Consider the following 18,577-nt stretch of genomic DNA (forward strand, 5'->3'; position numbering starts at 1 on the left):
ACCCTTAGGTTGATTTATAGACCTAAAGTAGACGTATAAAATAGGTTCATTTATAGATCTAAAATAGACCAGAAATAGACGTCTAAAATAGGTTGATTTTTAGATCTAAAATAGGTTGATATATAGACCTAAAATAGACGCCTAAATTAGGTTGATTTATAGACCCTTAGGTTGATTTATAGACCTAAAGTAGACGTTTAAAATAGATCTAAAATAGGTTGATTTATAGACCAGAAATAGACGTCTAAAATAGGTTGATTTTTAGATCTAAAATAGGTTGATATATAGACCTAAAATAGACGCCTAAATTAGGTTGATTTATAGACCCTTAGGTTGATTTATAGACCTAAAGTAGACGTTTAAAATAGATCTAAAATAGGTTGATTTATAGACCAGAAATAGACGTCTAAAATAGGTTGATTTTTTTAGATCTAAAATAGGTTGATATATAGACCTAAAATAGACGCCTAGATTAGGTGGATTTATAGACCCTTAGGTTGATTTATAGACCTAACGTAGACGTTTAAAATAGGTTCATTTATAGATCTAAAATAGGTTGATTTATAGACCAGAAATAGACGTCTAAAATAGGTTGATTTTTAGATCTAAAATAGGTTGATATATAGACCTAAAATAGACGCCTAAATTAGGTTGATTTATAGACCCTTAGGTTGATTTATAGACCTAACGTAGACGTTTAAAATAGGTTCATTTATAGATCTAAAATAGGTTGATTTATAGACCAGAAATAGACGTCTAAAATAGGTTGATTTTTAGATCTAAAATAGGTTGATATATAGACCTAAAATAGACGCCTAAATTAGGTTGATTTATAGACCCTTAGGTTGATTTATAGACCTAAAGTAGACGTTTAAAATAGGTTTATTTTTAGATCTAAAATAGGTTGATATATAGACCTAAAATAGACGATTTATAGACCAGAAATAGACGTCTAAAATAGGTTGATTTTTAGATCTAAAATAGGTTGATATATAGACCTAAAATAGACGCCTAAATTAGGTTGATTTATAAACCCTTAGGTTGATTTATACACCTAAAGTAGACGTTTAAAATAGGTTTATTTTTGTTGATATATAGACCTAAAATAGACGCCTAAATTAGGTTGATTTATAGACCCTTAGGTTGATTTATAGACCTAAAGTAGACGTTTAAAATAGATCTAAAATAGGTTGATTTATAGACCAGAAATAGACGTCTAAAATAAGTTGATTTTTAGATCTAAAATAGGTTGATATATAGACCTAAAATAGACGCCTAAATTGGGTTGATTAATAGACCCTTAGGTTGATTTATAGACCTAAAATAGACCAGAAATAGACGTCTAAAATAGGTTGATTTTTAGATCTAAAATAGGTTGATATATAGACCTAAAATAGACGCCTAAATTAGGTTGATTTATAGACCCTTAGGTTGATTTATAGACCTAAAGTAGACGTTTAAAATAGGTTTATTTATAGATCTAAAATAGACCAGAAATAGACGTCTAAAATAGGTTGATTTTTAGATCTAAAATAGGTTGATATATAGACCTAAAATAGACGCCTAAATTAGGTTGATTTATAGACCCTTAGGTTGATTTATAGACCTAAAGTAGACGTTTAAAATATATCTAAAATAGGTTGATTTATGGACCAGAAATAGACGTCTAAAATAGGTTGATTTTTAGATCTAAAATAGGTTGATATATAGACCTAAAATAGACGCCTAAATTAGGTTGATTTATAGACCCTTAGGTTGATTTATAGACCTAAAGTAGACGTTTAAAATAGGTTTATTTATAGATCTAAAATAGACCAGAAATAGACGTCTAAAATAGGTTGATTTTTAGATCTAAAATAGGTTGATATATAGACCTAAAATAGACACCTAAATTAGGTTGATTTATAGACCCTTAGGTTGATTTATAGACCTAAAGTAGACGTTTAAAATAGGTTTATTTATAGATCTAAAATAGGTTGATTTATAGACCAGAAATAGACGTCTAAAATAGGTTGATTTTTAGATCTAAAATAGGTTGATATATAGACCTAAAATAGACGCCTAAATTAGGTTGATTTATAGACCCTTAGGTTGATTTATAGACCTAAAGTAGACGTATAAAATAGGTTCATTTATAGATCTAAAATAGACCAGAAATAGACGTCTAAAATAGGTTGATTTTTAGATCTAAAATAGGTTGATATATAGACCTAAAATAGACGCCTAAATTAGGTTGATTTATAGACCCTTAGGTTGATTTATAGACCTAAAGTAGACGTATAAAATAGGTTCATTTATAGATCTAAAATAGACCAGAAATAGACGTCTAAAATAGGTTGATTTTTAGATCTAAAATAGGTTGATATATAGACCTAAAATAGACGCCTAAATTAGGTTGATTTATAGACCCTTAGGTTGATTTATAGACCTAAAGTAGACGTTTAAAATAGATCTAAAATAGGTTGATTTATAGACCAGAAATAGACGTCTAAAATAGGTTGATTTTTAGATCTAAAATAGGTTGATATATAGACCTAAAATAGACGCCTAAATTAGGTTGATTTATAGACCCTTAGGTTGATTTATAGACCTAAAGTTGACGTTTAAAATAGATCTAAAATAGGTTGATTTATAGACCAGAAATAGACGTCTAAAATAGGTTGATTTTTTTAGATCTAAAATAGGTTGATATATAGACCTAAAATAGACGCCTAAATTAGGTTGATTTATAAACCCTTAGGTTGATTTATAGACCTAAAGTAGACGTTTAAAATAGGTTTATTTATAGATCTAAAATAGACCAGAAATAGACGTCTAAAATAGGTTGATTTTTAGATCTAAAATAGGTTGATATATAGACCTAAAATAGACGCCTAAATTAGGTTGATTTATAGACCCTTAGGTTGATTTATAGACCTAAAGTAGACGTATAAAATAGGTTCATTTATAGATCTAAAATAGACCAGAAATAGACGTCTAAAATAGGTTGATTTTTAGATCTAAAATAGGTTGATATATAGACCCTTAGGTTGATTTATAGACCTAAAGTAGACGTTTAAAATAGATCTAAAATAAGTTGATTTTTAGATCTAAAATAGGTTGATATATAGACCTAAAATAGACGCCTAAATTGGGTTGATTAATAGACCCTTAGGTTGATTTATAGACCTAAAATAGACCAGAAATAGACGTCTAAAATAGGTTGATTTTTAGATCTAAAATAGGTTGATATATAGACCTAAAATAGACGCCTAAATTAGGTTGATTTATAAACCCTTAGGTTGATTTATAGACCTAAAGTAGACGTTTAAAATAGGTTTATTTATAGATCTAAAATAGACCAGAAATAGACGTCTAAAATAGGTTGATTTTTAGATCTAAAATAGGTTGATATATAGACCTACAATAGACGCCTAAATTAGGTTGATTTATAGACCCTTAGGTTGATTTATAGACCTAAAGTAGACGTTTAAAATATATCTAAAATAGGTTGATTTGTAGACCAGAAATAGACGTCTAAAATAGGTTGATTTTTAGATCTAAAATAGGTTGATATATAGACCTAAAATAGACGCCTAAATTAGGTTGATTTATAGACCCTTAGGTTGATTTATAGACCTAAAGTAGACGTTTAAAATAGGTTTATTTATAGATCTAAAATAGACCAGAAATAGACGTCTAAAATAGGTTGATTTTTAGATCTAAAATAGGTTGATATATAGACCTAAAATAGACACCTAAATTAGGTTGATTTATAGACCCTTAGGTTGATTTATAGACCTAAAGTAGACGTTTAAAATAGGTTTATTTATAGATCTAAAATAGGTTGATTTATAGACCAGAAATAGATGTCTAAAATAGGTTGATTTTTTAGATCTAAAATAGGTTGATATATAGACCTAAAATAGACGCCTAGATTAGGTTGATTTATAGACCCTTAGGTTGATTTATAGACCTAGCGTAGACGTTTAAAATAGGTTTATTTATAGATCTAAAATAGGTTGATTTATAGACCAGAAATAGACGTCTAAAATAGGTTGATTTTTAGATCTAAAATAGGTTGATATATAGACCTAAAATAGACGCCTAAATTAGGTTGATTTATAGACCCTTAGGTTGATTTATAGACCTAAAGTAGACGTATAAAATAGGTTCATTTATAGATCTAAAATAGACCAGAAATAGACGTCTAAAATAGGTTGATTTTTAGATCTAAAATAGGTTGATATATAGACCTAAAATAGACGCCTAAATTAGGTTGATTTATAGACCCTTAGGTTGATTTATAGACCTAAAGTAGACGTTTAAAATAGATCTAAAATAGGTTGATTTATAGACCAGAAATAGACGTCTAAAATAGGTTGATTTTTAGATCTAAAATAGGTTGATATATAGACCTAAAATAGACGCCTAAATTAGGTTGATTTATAGACCCTTAGGTTGATTTATAGACCTAAAGTAGACGTTTAAAATAGATCTAAAATAGGTTGATTTATAGACCAGAAATAGACGTCTAAAATAGGTTGATTTTTTTAGATCTAAAATAGGTTGATATATAGACCTAAAATAGACGCCTAGATTAGGTTGATTTATAGACCCTTAGGTTGATTTATAGACCTAACGTAGACGTTTAAAATAGGTTCATTTATAGATCTAAAATAGGTTGATTTATAGACCAGAAATAGACGTCTAAAATAGGTTGATTTTTAGATCTAAAATAGGTTGATATATAGACCTAAAATAGACGCCTAAATTAGGTTGATTTATAGACCCTTAGGTTGATTTATAGACCTAACGTAGACGTTTAAAATAGGTTCATTTATAGATCTAAAATAGGTTGATTTATAGACCAGAAATAGACGTCTAAAATAGGTTGATTTTTAGATCTAAAATAGGTTGATATATAGACCTGAAATAGACGCCTAAATTAGGTTGATTTATAGACCCTTAGGTTGATTTATAGACCTAAAGTAGACGTTTAAACTAGGTTTATTTTTAGATCTAAAATAGGTTGATATATAGACCTAAAATAGACGATTTATAGACCAGAAATAGACGTCTAAAATAGGTTGATTTTTAGATCTAAAATAGGTTGATATATAGACCTAAAATAGACGCCTAAATTAGGTTGATTTATAAACCCTTGGGTTGATTTATAGACCTAAAGTAGACGTTTAAAATAGGTTTATTTATAGATCTAAAATAGACCAGAAATAGACGTCTAAAATAGGTTGATTTTTAGATCTAAAATAGGTTTATATATAGACCTAAAATAGACGCCTAAATTAGGTTGATTTATAGACCCTTAGGTTGATTTATAGACCTAAAGTAGACGTTTAAAATAGATCTAAAATAGGTTGATTTATAGACCAGAAATAGACGTCTAAAATAGGTTGATTTTTAGATCTAAAATAGGTTGATATATAGACCTAAAATAGACGACTAAATTAGGTTGATTCATAGACCCTTAGGTTGATTTATAGACCTAAAATAGACCAGAAATAGACGTCTAAAATAGGTTGATTTTTAGATCTAAAATAGGTTGATATATAGACCTAAAATAGACGCCTAAATTAGGTTGATTTATAGACCCTTAGGTTGATTTATAGACCTAAAGTAGACGTTTAAAATAGGTTTATTTATAGATCTAAAATAGACCAGAAATAGACGTCTAAAATAGGTTGATTTTTAGATCTAAAATAGGTTGATATATAGACCTAAAATAGACGCCTAAATTAGGTTGATTTATAGACCCTTAGGTTGATTTATAGACCTAAAGTAGACGTATAAAATAGGTTCATTTATAGATCTAAAATAGACCAGAAATAGACGTCTAAAATAGGTTGATTTTTAGATCTAAAATAGGTTGATATATAGACCTAAAATAGACGCCTAAATTAGGTTGATTTATAGACCCTTAGGTTTATTTATAGACCTAAAGTAGACGTATAAAATAGGTTCATTTATAGATCTAAAATAGACCAGAAATAGACGTCTAAAATAGGTTGATTTTTAGATCTAAAATAGGTTGATATATAGACCTAAAATAGACGCCTAAATTAGGTTGATTTATAGACCCTTAGGTTGATTTATAGACCTAAAGTAGACGTTTAAAATAGATCTAAAATAGGTTGATTTATAGACCAGAAATAGACGTCTAAAATAGGTTGATTTTTAGATCTAAAATAGGTTGATATATAGACCTAAAATAGACGCCTAAATTAGGTTGATTTATAGACCCTTAGGTTGATTTATAGACCTAAAGTAGACGTTTAAAATAGGTTTATTTTTAGATCTAAAATAGGTTGATATATAGACCTAAAATAGACAATTTATAGACCAGAAATAGACGTCTAAAATAGGTTGATTTTTAGATCTAAAATAGGTTGATATATAGACCTAAAATAGACGCCTAAATTAGGTTGATATATAAACCCTTAGGTTGATTTATAGACCTAAAGTATACGTTTAAAATAGGTTTATTTATAGATCTAAAATAGACCAGAAATAGACGTCTAAAATAGGTTGATTTTTAGATCTAAAAAAGGTTGATATATAGACCTAAAATAGACGCCTAAATTAGGTTGATTTATAGACCCTTAGGTTGATTTATAGACCTAAAGTAGACGTTTAAAATAGATCTAAAATAGGTTGATTTATAGACCAGAAATAGACGTCTAAAATAAGTTGATTTTTAGATCTAAAATAGGTTGATATATAGACCTAAAATAGACGCCTAAATTGGGTTGATTAATAGACCCTTAGGTTGATTTATAGACCTAAAATAGACCAGAAATAGACGTCTAAAATAGGTTGATTTTTAGATCTAAAATAGGTTGATATATAGACCTAAAATAGACGCCTAAATTAGGTTGATTTATAGACCCTTAGGTTGATTTATAGACCTAAAGTAGACGTTTAAAATAGATCTAAAATAGGTTGATTTATAGACCAGAAATAGACGTCTAAAATAAGTTGATTTTTAGATCTAAAATAGGTTGATATATAGACCTAAAATAGACGCCTAAATTGGGTTGATTAATAGACCCTTAGGTTGATTTATAGACCTAAAATAGACCAGAAATAGACGTCTAAAATAGGTTGATTTTTAGATCTAAAATAGGTTGATATATAGACCTAAAATAGACGCCTAAATTAGGTTGATTTATAAACCCTTAGGTTGATTTATAGACCTAAAGTAGACGTTTAAAATAGGTTTATTTATAGATCTAAAATAGACCAGAAATAGACGTCTAAAATAGGTTGATTTTTAGATCTAAAATAAGTTGATATATAGACCTAAAATAGACGCCTAAATTAGGTTGATTTATAGACCCTTAGGTTGATTTATAGACCTAAAGTAGACGTTTAAAATAGATCTAAAATAGGTTGATTTATAGACCAGAAATAGACGTCTAAAATAGGTTGATTTTTAGATCTAAAATAGGTTGATATATAGACCTAAAATAGACGCCTAAATTAGGTTGATTTATAGACCCTTAGGTTGATTTATAGACCTAAAGTAGACGTTTAAAATAGATCTAAAATAGGTTGATTTATAGACCAGAAATAGACGTCTAAAATAGGTTGATTTTTAGATCTAAAATAGGTTGATATATAGACCTAAAATAGACGACTAAATTAGGTTGATTCATAGACCCTTAGGTTGATTTATAGACCTAAAATAGACCAGAAATAGACGTCTAAAATAGGTTGATTTTTAGATCTAAAATAGGTTGATATATAGACCTAAAATAGACGCCTAAATTAGGTTGATTTATAGACCCTTAGGTTGATTTATAGACCTAAAGTAGACGTTTAAAATAGGTTGATTTTTAGATCTAAAATAGGTTGATATATAGACCTAAAATAGACGCCTAAATTAGGTTGATTTATAGACCCTCAGGTTGATTTATAGACCTAAAGTAGACGTTTAAAATATATCTAAAATAGGTTGATTTATAGACCAGAAATAGACGTCTAAAATATGTTGATTTTTAGATCTAAAATAGGTTGATATAAAGACCTAAAATAGACGCCTAAATTAGGTTGATTTATAGACCCTTAGGTTGATTTATAGACCCTTAGGTTGATTTATAAACCTAAAGTAGACGTTTAAAATAGATCTAAAATAGGTTGATTTATAGACCAGAAATAGACGTCTAAAATAGGTTGATTTTTTAGATCTAAAATAGGTTGATATATAGACCTAAAATAGACGCCTAGATTAGGTTGATTTATAGACCCTTAGGTTGATTTATAGACCTAACGTAGACGTTTAAAATAGGTTTATTTATAGATCTAAAATAGGTTGATTTATAGACCAGAAATAGACGTCTAAAATAGGTTGATTTTTAGATCTAAAATAGGTTGATATATAGACCTAAAATAGACGCCTAAATTAGGTTGATTTATAGACCCTTAGGTTTATTTATAGACCTAAAGTAGACGTTTAAAATAGATCTAAAATAGGTTGATTTATAGACCTAAAATAGACGCCTAAATTAGGTTGATTTATAGACCCTTAGGTTGATTTATAGACCTAAAGTAGATGTTTAAAATAGGTTTATTTATAGATCTAAAATAGGTTGATTTATAGACCTAAAATAGGTTGATTTATAGACCTAAAATAGTCAAAACTAAACTGTCGAGGTAGGGTCATTCAACAAAGTTTCCCAACCCTTATTAATTCGCAAAATCTTGATCTTGGCTCAATTTACTAGACGTCTAAATTAAAAATATTAAATATGATCATATTTCGGAATTTTGAAGTCTGAACAAGCCGTAAGTTGTATAAATAATGCACAGAAGTTGTTTGGGGTTAACAAGCATATTGATCCGTACATGTGAATTGGTTATTCCTGTACCACTGATAAAGATAAAAATAAGTTGATTTTCAGACCAAAAATAGACGTTTAAAAAAAGTTGATTTTTAAACCCAAAATTGACTAAACAAGGTTGATTTTTAAACCAAACATAGATGTATTAAATAGGTTGAATTTTAAACCAAAAATAGACGTCTAAAAAAGGTTGATTTTTAAACAAAAAATAGACGTCTAAAATAGGTTGATTTTTAAACCAAAAATAGACGTCTAAAATAGGTTGATTTTTAAACCAAAAATAGACGTCTAAAATGGGTTGATTTTTAAACCAAAAATAGACATCTAAAAAAGGTTGATTTTTAGACCAAAAATAGACGTCTAAAATAGGTTGATTTTTAAACCAAAAATAGACGTCTAAAATAGGTTAATTTTTAAACCAGAAATAGACGTCTAAAATGGGTTGATTTTTAGATCTAAAATAGGTTGATATATAGACCTAAAATAGACACCTAAATTAGGTTGATTTATAGACCCTTAGGTTGATTTATAGACCTAAAGTAGACGTTTAAAATAGGTTTATTTATAGATCTGAAATAGGTTGATTTATAGACCAGAAATAGACGTCTAAAATAGGTTGATTTTTAGATCTAAAATAGGTTGATATATAGACCTAAAATAGACGCCTAAATTAGGTTGATTTAAAGACCCTTAGGTTGATTTATAGACCTAAAGTAGACGTTTCAAATAGGTTTATTTGTAGATCTAAAATAGACCAGAAATAGAAGTCTAAAATAGGTTGATTTTTAGATCTAAAATAGGTGGATATATAGACCTAAAATAGACGCCTAAATTAGGTTGATTTATAGACCCTTAGGTTGTTTTATAGACCTAAAGTAGACATTTCAAATAGGTTTATTTGTAGATCTAAAATAGACCAGAAATAGACGTCTAAAATAGGTTGATTTTTAGATCTAAAATAGGTTGATATATAGACCTAAAATAGACGCCTAAATTAGGTTGCTTTATAGACCCTTAGGTTGATTTATAGACCTAAAGTAGACGTTTAAAATAGGTTTATTTATAGATCTAAAATAGGTTGATTTATAGACCAGAAATAGACGTCTAAAATAGGTTGATTTTTTAAATCTAAAATAGGTTGATATATAGACCTAAAATAGACGCCTAGATTAGGTTGATTTATAGACCCTTAGGTTGATTTATAGACCTAACGTAGACGTTTAAAATAGGTTCATTTATAGATCTAAAATAGGTTGATTTATAGACCAGAAATAGACGTCTAAAATAGGTTGATTTTTAGATCTAAAATAGGTTGATATATAGACCTAAAATAGACGCCTAAATTAGGTTGATTTATAGACCCTTAGGTTGATTTATAGACCTAAAGTAGACGTTTAAAATAGGTTTAATTATAGATCTCAAATAGACCAGAAATAGACGTCTAAAATAGGTTGATTTTTAGATCTAAAATAGGTTGATATATAGACCTAAAATAGACGATTTATAGACCAGAAATAGACATCTAAAATAGGTTGATTTTTAGATCTAAAATAGGTTGATATATAGACCTAAAATAGACGCCTAAATTAGGTTGATTTATAGACCCTTAGGTTGATTTATAGACCTAAAGTAGACGTTTAAAATAGGTTTAATTATAGATCTCAAATAGGTTGATATATAGACCTAAAATAGACGATTTATAGACCAGAAATAGACGTCTAAAATAGGTTGATTTTTAGATCTAAAATAGGTTGATATATAGACCTAAAATAGACGCCTAAATTAGGTTGATTTATAGACCCTTAGGTTGATTTATAGACCTAAAGTAGACGTTTAAAATAGGTTCATTTATAGATCTAAAATAGACCAGAAATAGACGTCTAAAATAGGTTGATTTTTAGATCTAAAATAGGTTGATATATAGACCTAAAATAGACGCCTAAATTAGGTTGATTTATAGACCCTTAGGTTGATTTATAGACCTACAGTAGACGTTTAAAATAGATCTAAAATAGGTTGATTTATAGACCAGAAATAGACGTCTAAAAAAGGTTGATTTTTAAACAAAAAATAGACGTCTAAAATAGGTTGATTTTTAAACCAAGAATAGACATCTAAAATAGGTCGATTTTTAAACCGAAAATAGACGTCTAAAATAGGTTGATTTTTAAACCAAAAATAGACGTCTAAAAAAGGTTTATTTTTAAACCAAAAATAGACGTCTAAAATAGGTTAATTTTTAAACCAGAAATAGACGTCTAGAATAGATTGATTTTTAGATCTAAAATAGGTTGATATATAGACCTAAAATAGACACCTAAATTAGGTTGATTTATAGACCCTTAGGTTGATTTATAGACCTAAAATAGACGCCTAGATTAGGTTGATTTATAGACCCTTAGGTTGATTTATAGACCTAACGTAGACGTTTAAAATAGGTTCATTTATAGATCTAAAATAGGTTGATTTATAGACCAGAAATAGACGTCTAAAATAGGTTGATTTTTAGATCTAAAATAGGTTGATATATAGACCTAAAATAGACGCCTAAACTAGGTTGATTTATAGACCCTTAGGTTGATTTATAGACCTAAAGTAGACGTTTAAAATAGGTTTATTTATAGATCTGAAATAGGTTGATTTATAGACCAGAAATAGACGTCTAAATTAGGTTGATTTTTAGATCTAAAATAGGTTGATATATAGACCTAAAATAGACGCCTAAATTAGGTTGATTTATAGACCCTTAGGTTGATTTATAGACCTAAAGTAGACGTTTAAAATAGATCTAAAATAGGTTGATTTATAGACCAGAAATAGACGTCTAAAATAGGTTGATTTTTAGATCTAAAATAGGTTGATATATAGACCTAAAATAGACGCCTAAATTAGGTTGATTTATAGACCCTTAGGTTGATTTATAGACCTAAAGTAGACGTTTAAAATAGGTTTAATTATAGATCTCAAATAGACCAGAAATAGATGTCTAAAATAGGTTGATATATAGACCTAAAATAGACGATTTATAGACCAGAAATAGACGTCTAAAAAAGGTTGATATATAGACCTAAAATAGACGCCTAAATTAGGTTGATTTATAGACCCTTAGGTTGATTTATAGACCTAAAGTAGACGTTTAAAATAAGTTTATTTTTAGATCTAAAATAGGTTGATATATAGACCTAAAATAGACGATTTATAGACCAGAAATAGACGTCTAAAATAGGTTGATTTTTAGATCTAAAATAGGTTGATATATAGACCTAAAATAGACGCCTAAATTAGGTTGATTTATAGACCCTTAGGTTGATTTATAGACCTAAAGTAGACGTTTAAAATAGGTTTATTTGTAGATCTAAAATAGACCAGAAATAGACGTCTAAAATAGGTTGATTTTTAGATCTAAAATAGGTTGATATATAGATCTAAAATAGACGCCTAAATTAGGTTGATTTATAGACCCTTAGGTTGATTTATAGACCTAAAGTAGACGTTTCAAATAGGTTTATTTGTAGATCTAAAATAGACCAGAAATAGACGTCTAAAATAGGTTGATTTTTAGATCTAAAATAGGTTGATATATAGACCTAAAATAGACGCCTAAATTAGGTTGATTTATAGACCCTTAGGTTGATTTATAGACCTAAAGTAGACGTTTCAAATAGGTTTATTTGTAGATCTAAAATAGACCAGAAATAGACGTCTAAAATAGGTTGATTTTTAGATCTAAAATAGGTTGATATATAGACCTAAAATAGACGCCTAAATTAGGTTGATTTATAGACCCTTAGGTTGATTTATAGACCTAAAGTAGACGTTTAAAATAGGTTTATTTATAGATCTAAAATAGGTTGATTTATAGACCAGAAATAGACGTCTAAAATAGGTTGATTTTTTAGATCTAAAATAGGTTGATATATAGACCTAAAATAGACGCCTAGATTAGGTTCATTTATAGACCCTTAGGTTGATTTATAGACCTAACGTAGACGTTTAAAATAGGTTCATTTATAGATCTAAAATAGGTTGATTTATAGACCAGAAATAGACGTCTAAAATAGGTTGATTTTTAGATCTAAAATAGGTTGATATATAGACCTAAAATAGACGCCTAAATTAGGTTGATTTATAGACCCTTAGGTTGATTTATAGACCTAAAGTAGACGTTTAAAATAGATCTAAAATAGGTTGATTTATAGACCAGAAATAGACGTCTAAAATAGGTTGATTTTTTAGATCTAAAATAGGTTGATATATAGACCTAAAATAGACGCCTAGATTAGGTTGATTTATAGACCCTTAGGTTGATTTATAGACCTAACGTAGACGTTTAAAATAGGTTTATTTATAGATCTAAAATAGGTTGATTTATAGACCAGAAATAGACGTCTAAAATAGGTTGATTTTTAGATCTAAAATAGGTTGATATATAGACCTAAAATAGACGCCTAAATTAGGTTGATTTATAGACCCTTAGGTTGATTTATAGACCTAAAGTAGACGTTTAAAATAGGTTTATTTATAGATCTGAAATAGGTTGATTTTTTAGATCTAAAACAGGTTGATATATAGACCTAAAATAGACGCCTAGATTAGGTTGATTTATAGACCCTTAGGTTGATTTATAGACCTAATGTAGACGTTTAAAATAGGTTTATTTATAGATCTAAAATAGGTTGATTTATAGACCAGAAATAGACGTCTAAAATAGGTTGATTTTTAGATCTAAAATAGGTTGATATATAGACCTAAAATAGACGCCTAGATTAGGTTGATTTATAGACCCTTAGGTTGATTTATAGACCTAACGTAGACGTTTAAAATAGATCTAAAATAGGTTGATTTATAGACCAGAAATAGACGTCTAAAATAGGTTGATTTTTAGATCTAAAATAGGTTGATATATAGACCTAAAATAGACGCCTAAATTAGGTTGATTTATAGACCCTTAGGTTGATTTATAGACCTAAAGTAGACGTTTAAAATAGATCTAAAATAGGTTGATTTATAGACCAGAAATAGACGTCTAAAATAGGTTGATTTTTAGATCTAAAATAGGTTGATATATAGACCTAAAATAGACGCCTAGATTAGGTTGATTTATAGACCCATAGGTTGATTTATAGACCTAAAGTAGACGTTTAAAATAGGTTTAATTATGGATCTCAAATAGACCAGAAATAGACGTCTAAAATAGGTTGATTTTTATATCTAAAATAGGTTGATATATAGACCTAAAATAGACGCCTAGATTAGGTTGATTTATAGACCCTTAGGTTGATTTATAAACCTAACGTAGACGTTTAAAATAGGTTTATTTATAGATCTAAAATAGGTTGATTTATAGACCAGAAATAGACGTCTAAAATAGGTTGATTTTTATATCTAAAATAGGTTGATATATAGACCTAAAATAGACGCCTAGATTAGGTTGATTTATAGACCCTTAGGTTGATTTATAGACCTAAAGTAGACGTTTAAAATAGGTTTAATTATGGATCTCAAATAGACCAGAAATAGACGTCTAAAATAGGTTGATTTTTATATCTAAAATAGGTTGATATATAGACCTAAAATAGACGCCTAGATTAGGTTGATTTATAGACCCTTAGGTTGATTTATAAACCTAACGTAGACGTTTAAAATAGGTTTATTTATAGATCTAAAATAGGTTGATTTATAGACCAGAAATAGACGTCTAAAATAGGTTGATTTTTAGATCTAAAATAGGTTGATATATAGACCTAAAATAGACGCCTAGATTAGGTTGATTTATAGACCCTTAGGTTGATTTATAGACCTTAAGTAGACGTTTAAAATAGATCTAAAATAGGTTGATTTATAGACCAGAAATAGACGTCTAAAATAGGTCGATTTTTAGATCTAAAATAGGTTGATATATAGACCTAAAATAGACGCCTAAATTAGGTTGATTTATAGACCCTTAGGTTGATTTATAGACCTAAAGTAGACGTTTAAAATAGATCTAAAATAGGTTGATTTATAGACCAGAAATAGACGTCTAAAATAGGTTGATTTTTAGATCTAAAATAGGTTGATATATAGACCTAAAATAGACGCCTAAATTAGGTTGAATTATAGACCTAAAGTAGACGTTTAAAATAGGTTTAATTATAGATCTCAAATAGACCAGAAATAGACGTCTAAAATAGGTTGATATATAGACCTAAAATAGACGATTTAAAGACCAGAAATAGACGTCTAAAATAGGTTGATTTTTAGATCTAAAATAGGTTGATATATAGACCTAAAATAGACGCCTAAATTAGGTTGATTTATAGACCCTTAGGTTGATTTATAGACCTAAAGTAGACGTTTAAAATAGGTTTAATTATAGATCTCAAATAGGTTGATATATAGACCTAAAATAGACGATTTATAGACCAGAAATAGACGTCTAAAATAGGTTGATTTTTAGATCTAAAATAGGTTGATATATAGACCTAAAATAGACGCCTAAATTAGGTTGATTTATAGACCCTTAGGTTGATTTATAGACCTAAAGTAGACGTTTAAAATAGGTTTAATTATAGATCTAAAATAGACCAGAAATAGACGTCTAAAATAGGTTGATTTTTAGATCTAAAATAGGTTGATATATAGACCTAAATGCATGACCGGATTGGAGATGTGACAGTCGTTGCTTTGCTTTTAGGTTGTTTCTGCTGCTCCATGGAGTCTGGTGTGCGCATTTACAATGTGGAGCCTTTGATGGAGAAGGGCCACTTGGGTGAGCGTCTTGCTGCTCGGCGCTGGCCGGGCGCCTGCTAACATGGCCCGCCGTCTGCTTTGCAGATCACGAGCAGGTGGGCAGCGTGGCGTCGTGCTCCATGCTGCATCGCTCCAACCTGCTGGCCGTGGTCGGGGGCGGAGTCAGCCCCAAGTTCTCTGAGATATCCGGTGGGTGCCTTTTGAATTGGGCGAGCACGACCATGAAGCCAACCGGTGTGACTTTTCAGTGCTGATCTGGGATGACGCGTGCGATTCCCGAGACGCCAAAGACAAGCTGGTCCTGGAGTTCACCTTCACCAAGCCGGTGCTGGCGGTCCGGATGCGACACGACAAGTGAGTGGCGGCGGCTCGCTAAACTGGCCGAGAGGAGCGCAAACGTTGAAAGCAAACAAATTGGCGGGCTGCCTCCTCCCAGGATCGTCATGGTGTTGAAGAACAGGATCTATGTGTACAGCTTACCCGACAAGCCGCTCAAGCTCTTTGAGTTTAATACGCGCGACAACCCCAAAGGTGAGCGAGTGAGCCAGCGAGCGCTCGGCCAGTCAGTCGCGCGGCTTCCTTTTATTAGCGTCTGCTTTTCCACCAGGTCTGTGCGACTTGTGTCCGAGTCTGGACAAGCAGCTGCTGGTTTTCCCGGGACACAAATGTGGAAGTCTGCAGCTGGCGGTAAATTGCCCCTCACACTTCCAAGCGTACGCGGGAGAGCCTGCGTCGCCGTCATTAGTCCGCTCCCGCCCTCCAGGACCTGTCCAACAGCAAGCCCGGGACGTCGTCGGCGCCGTTCACCATCAACGCGCACCAGAGCGAGATCGCCTGCCTGGCGCTCAACCAGCCGGGAAGCGTGGCCGCCTCGGCCTCTCGCAAGGGGACGCTCATACGCCTCTTTGACACCAGCAGCCGCGACAAACTGGTGGAGCTGCGGCGAGGCACCGACCCCGCCACGCTCTACTGGTAAGCGTGCCCCCCCCCTTATTATTATTATTTTTTTTAATTGTCGGTTTGCTCACCGCTGACCATGTCCCCTCCCCGCACCTGCACAGCCTCAACTTCAGTCACGACTCGTCCTTCTTGTGCGCATCCAGTGACAAAGGGACGGTCCGCATCTTCGCCCTGAAAGACACCAAACTTAACCGCCGCTCCGCGTAAGACCGCCGCTCCGCGTAAGGCCGCCGCCCCGCTCCCTCGCCCACTCCCTCTTCAACGTGCGTGTGCGCCTGCCAGGTTGGCGCGCGTGGGCAAGGTGGGCCCCGTCATCGGCCAGTACGTGGACAGCCAGTGGTCGCTGGCCAGCTTCACCGTGCCCGCCGAGTGCGCCTGCATCTGCGCCTTCGGGAAGAACACATCCAAGAACGTCAACTCCGTCATCGGTCCGAGGGAGGGGTCGTCGTTTGCTGCGCACCGGCCACATTTTGCCTCTAACATTTCCTTTGCTCTCTATGGCAGCCATCTGCGTGGACGGCACCTTCCACAAGTACGTCTTCACGCCCGACGGAAACTGCAACCGAGAAGCCTTTGACGTCTACTTGGACATTTGCAACGACGACGACTTTTGATCCAGGACGGAAGGAAACGGGGAAGGACCCAAGGAAGAAACGGCAGGACACTTCAAGTGAAGCCAGGTGTCACCTTTTGCGGTTCGGCAGGTCCGTCACACCCCTGCAATTTCATTTGTACTTTGACACAAACTGAACAAAGGAAGCAAACCAGAAAAAAAAAGAAAAAGGCAGGCGACTTCTGTTTTTATTCAAAGCAAAATGATACGTACATTTACACATGAAGCACACGTGAGATCAGGGGAAAAACATTTAAATAAGAACCAAAAATACCCTGCCCCAACGCAGACGAGCACAATGGTCAGAGCAAAACCAACGGAGCGCTGGCTTGGCTGCCTTGCGTCTACAGCAGCTCGTGGCGACATTTTGGGCAATAGCTGACGCCAGTAATCAAGCGCGCGATGAAATCAACTTAGGAAAAAAAAGGATAAACATGCTTAACGCTAAAAACTTTAAATCAAGAACGCAGCATCGGCTCGCTGAAGTTTTCCATGAAGGCGGGCCCTCGCGTGTCCATCGAAGGTGGACGACCAAGAACGCTGTGAGGATCCTGTCCGACGTCGGCGGGAAAGGCACGCATGGTCTCCAAGACCAGGCCGAGGTGCTCCAGGAAGGAGTTGACGGATACGCGAAGGACGCGAGCTTGCTCTGCACGCCACTTCCTGAAAAGGTCACAAGAGGTCACTGGCGGGTGGGCGTGCGGGCGACGGCAGCGGGGCCGGGCGAAGGCTCCTCACGCGCTGAGCACACTCCCGGCGAGCGTCAGCCGCTTGCGGACGCCTCATCGCCGGGGCTCGCGGTCGGGACTCAGCGAGCGCAGAGCCACAGCGGCCTGGCGCGCCGACTGGAAGGGAACTTGCAGCGAGCTAGAAAAGGGGAGGGTCAAGGAAACGTGTGCGAGTGACTCGACGTCAGCGCTCAGGAAAGAAGCCAAGCTCGCTCGCGGAGAATCAGGCCCAGAGACGTCGGAGACGCGATAACCTTATTGCTAGTTTGGCTGAAACTGCAAAGAGAACTCTCGACGCTTCAACATCACTGCAATCCAAGGATACAATTCCAATTGGCTCGCTTGCTCGCCGCTCTCGGGCGCCGCCATGTTATTTGTCTGCGGAAGCCTTCTTCGTCCGAGTAATCGGAGCACACTCGTTGCTCGCCCTCCCGCGCGGCCGCCCCCTAGCGGCAGAGCAGACAGCGCACAAAAGTCGACCATCGGGTTCGGAGGATATTTATTTCTTCTGCGCGGTTGAGTGACCGACCACAAATGTATGTACTATGAAGTTGTGTGAGCTTGTGGCGGACCTCAGTCCCAGGCCTATAGTTCGGGGTGGGTTGATATGTTTATCCTTTGCCAAATCATACACGCTTTGTATCTTTGATGACTTCTGACACAAGCTAAATGTTTCGCTCACAGTTCTTCGGTTTCTTCAACGC

General features: G+C 33.1%; 1 protein-coding gene and 1 long non-coding RNA gene across 2 annotated transcripts; one reads left to right on the top strand and one right to left on the bottom strand.

Annotated features, from left to right (window-relative positions):
- Positions 1–15,441: 15,441 nt before the first annotated feature.
- Positions 15,442–17,211, top strand: LOC133146341 (WD repeat domain phosphoinositide-interacting protein 4-like). Its single transcript, XM_061269990.1, has 9 exons — positions 15,442–15,591; positions 15,657–15,761; positions 15,821–15,926; positions 16,009–16,103; positions 16,180–16,259; positions 16,336–16,544; positions 16,634–16,735; positions 16,815–16,960; positions 17,037–17,211. The coding sequence occupies exons 1-9, from the start codon at positions 15,471–15,473 to the stop codon at positions 17,144–17,146; spliced, it is 1,074 nt and encodes a 357-aa protein (XP_061125974.1). The 5' UTR covers positions 15,442–15,470; the 3' UTR covers positions 17,147–17,211.
- A 104-nt stretch (positions 17,212–17,315) lies between these two features.
- On the bottom strand, positions 17,316–18,327 carry LOC133146342 (uncharacterized). The gene is made up of 3 exons (XR_009711358.1): positions 18,199–18,327; positions 17,884–18,012; positions 17,316–17,808 (listed from the first exon to the last, which is right to left on the bottom strand). It is a non-coding gene; the product is annotated as an uncharacterized LOC133146342 (long non-coding RNA).
- Positions 18,328–18,577: the final 250 nt, after the last annotated feature.

The sequence above is a fragment of the Syngnathus typhle genome, linkage group LG22 (assembly GCF_033458585.1).
Source record: "Syngnathus typhle isolate RoL2023-S1 ecotype Sweden linkage group LG22, RoL_Styp_1.0, whole genome shotgun sequence".
NCBI lineage: Eukaryota > Metazoa > Chordata > Actinopteri > Syngnathiformes > Syngnathidae > Syngnathus > Syngnathus typhle.

What these genes read in the sequence shown, in the direction of transcription:
- LOC133146341 (XM_061269990.1), top strand. Translation starts at nt 15,471, where the DNA reads ATGCATGACCGGATTGGAGATGTGACAGTCGTTGCTTTGCTTTTAGGT. An exon ending in GTCCGGATGCGACACGACAA is followed by an intron (nt 15,927 to 16,008) that starts GTGAGTGGCGGC and finishes GCCTCCTCCCAG; the next exon opens with GATCGTCATGGTGTTGAAGA. An exon ending in AAACTTAACCGCCGCTCCGC is followed by an intron (nt 16,736 to 16,814) that starts GTAAGACCGCCG and finishes TGCGCCTGCCAG; the next exon opens with GTTGGCGCGCGTGGGCAAGG.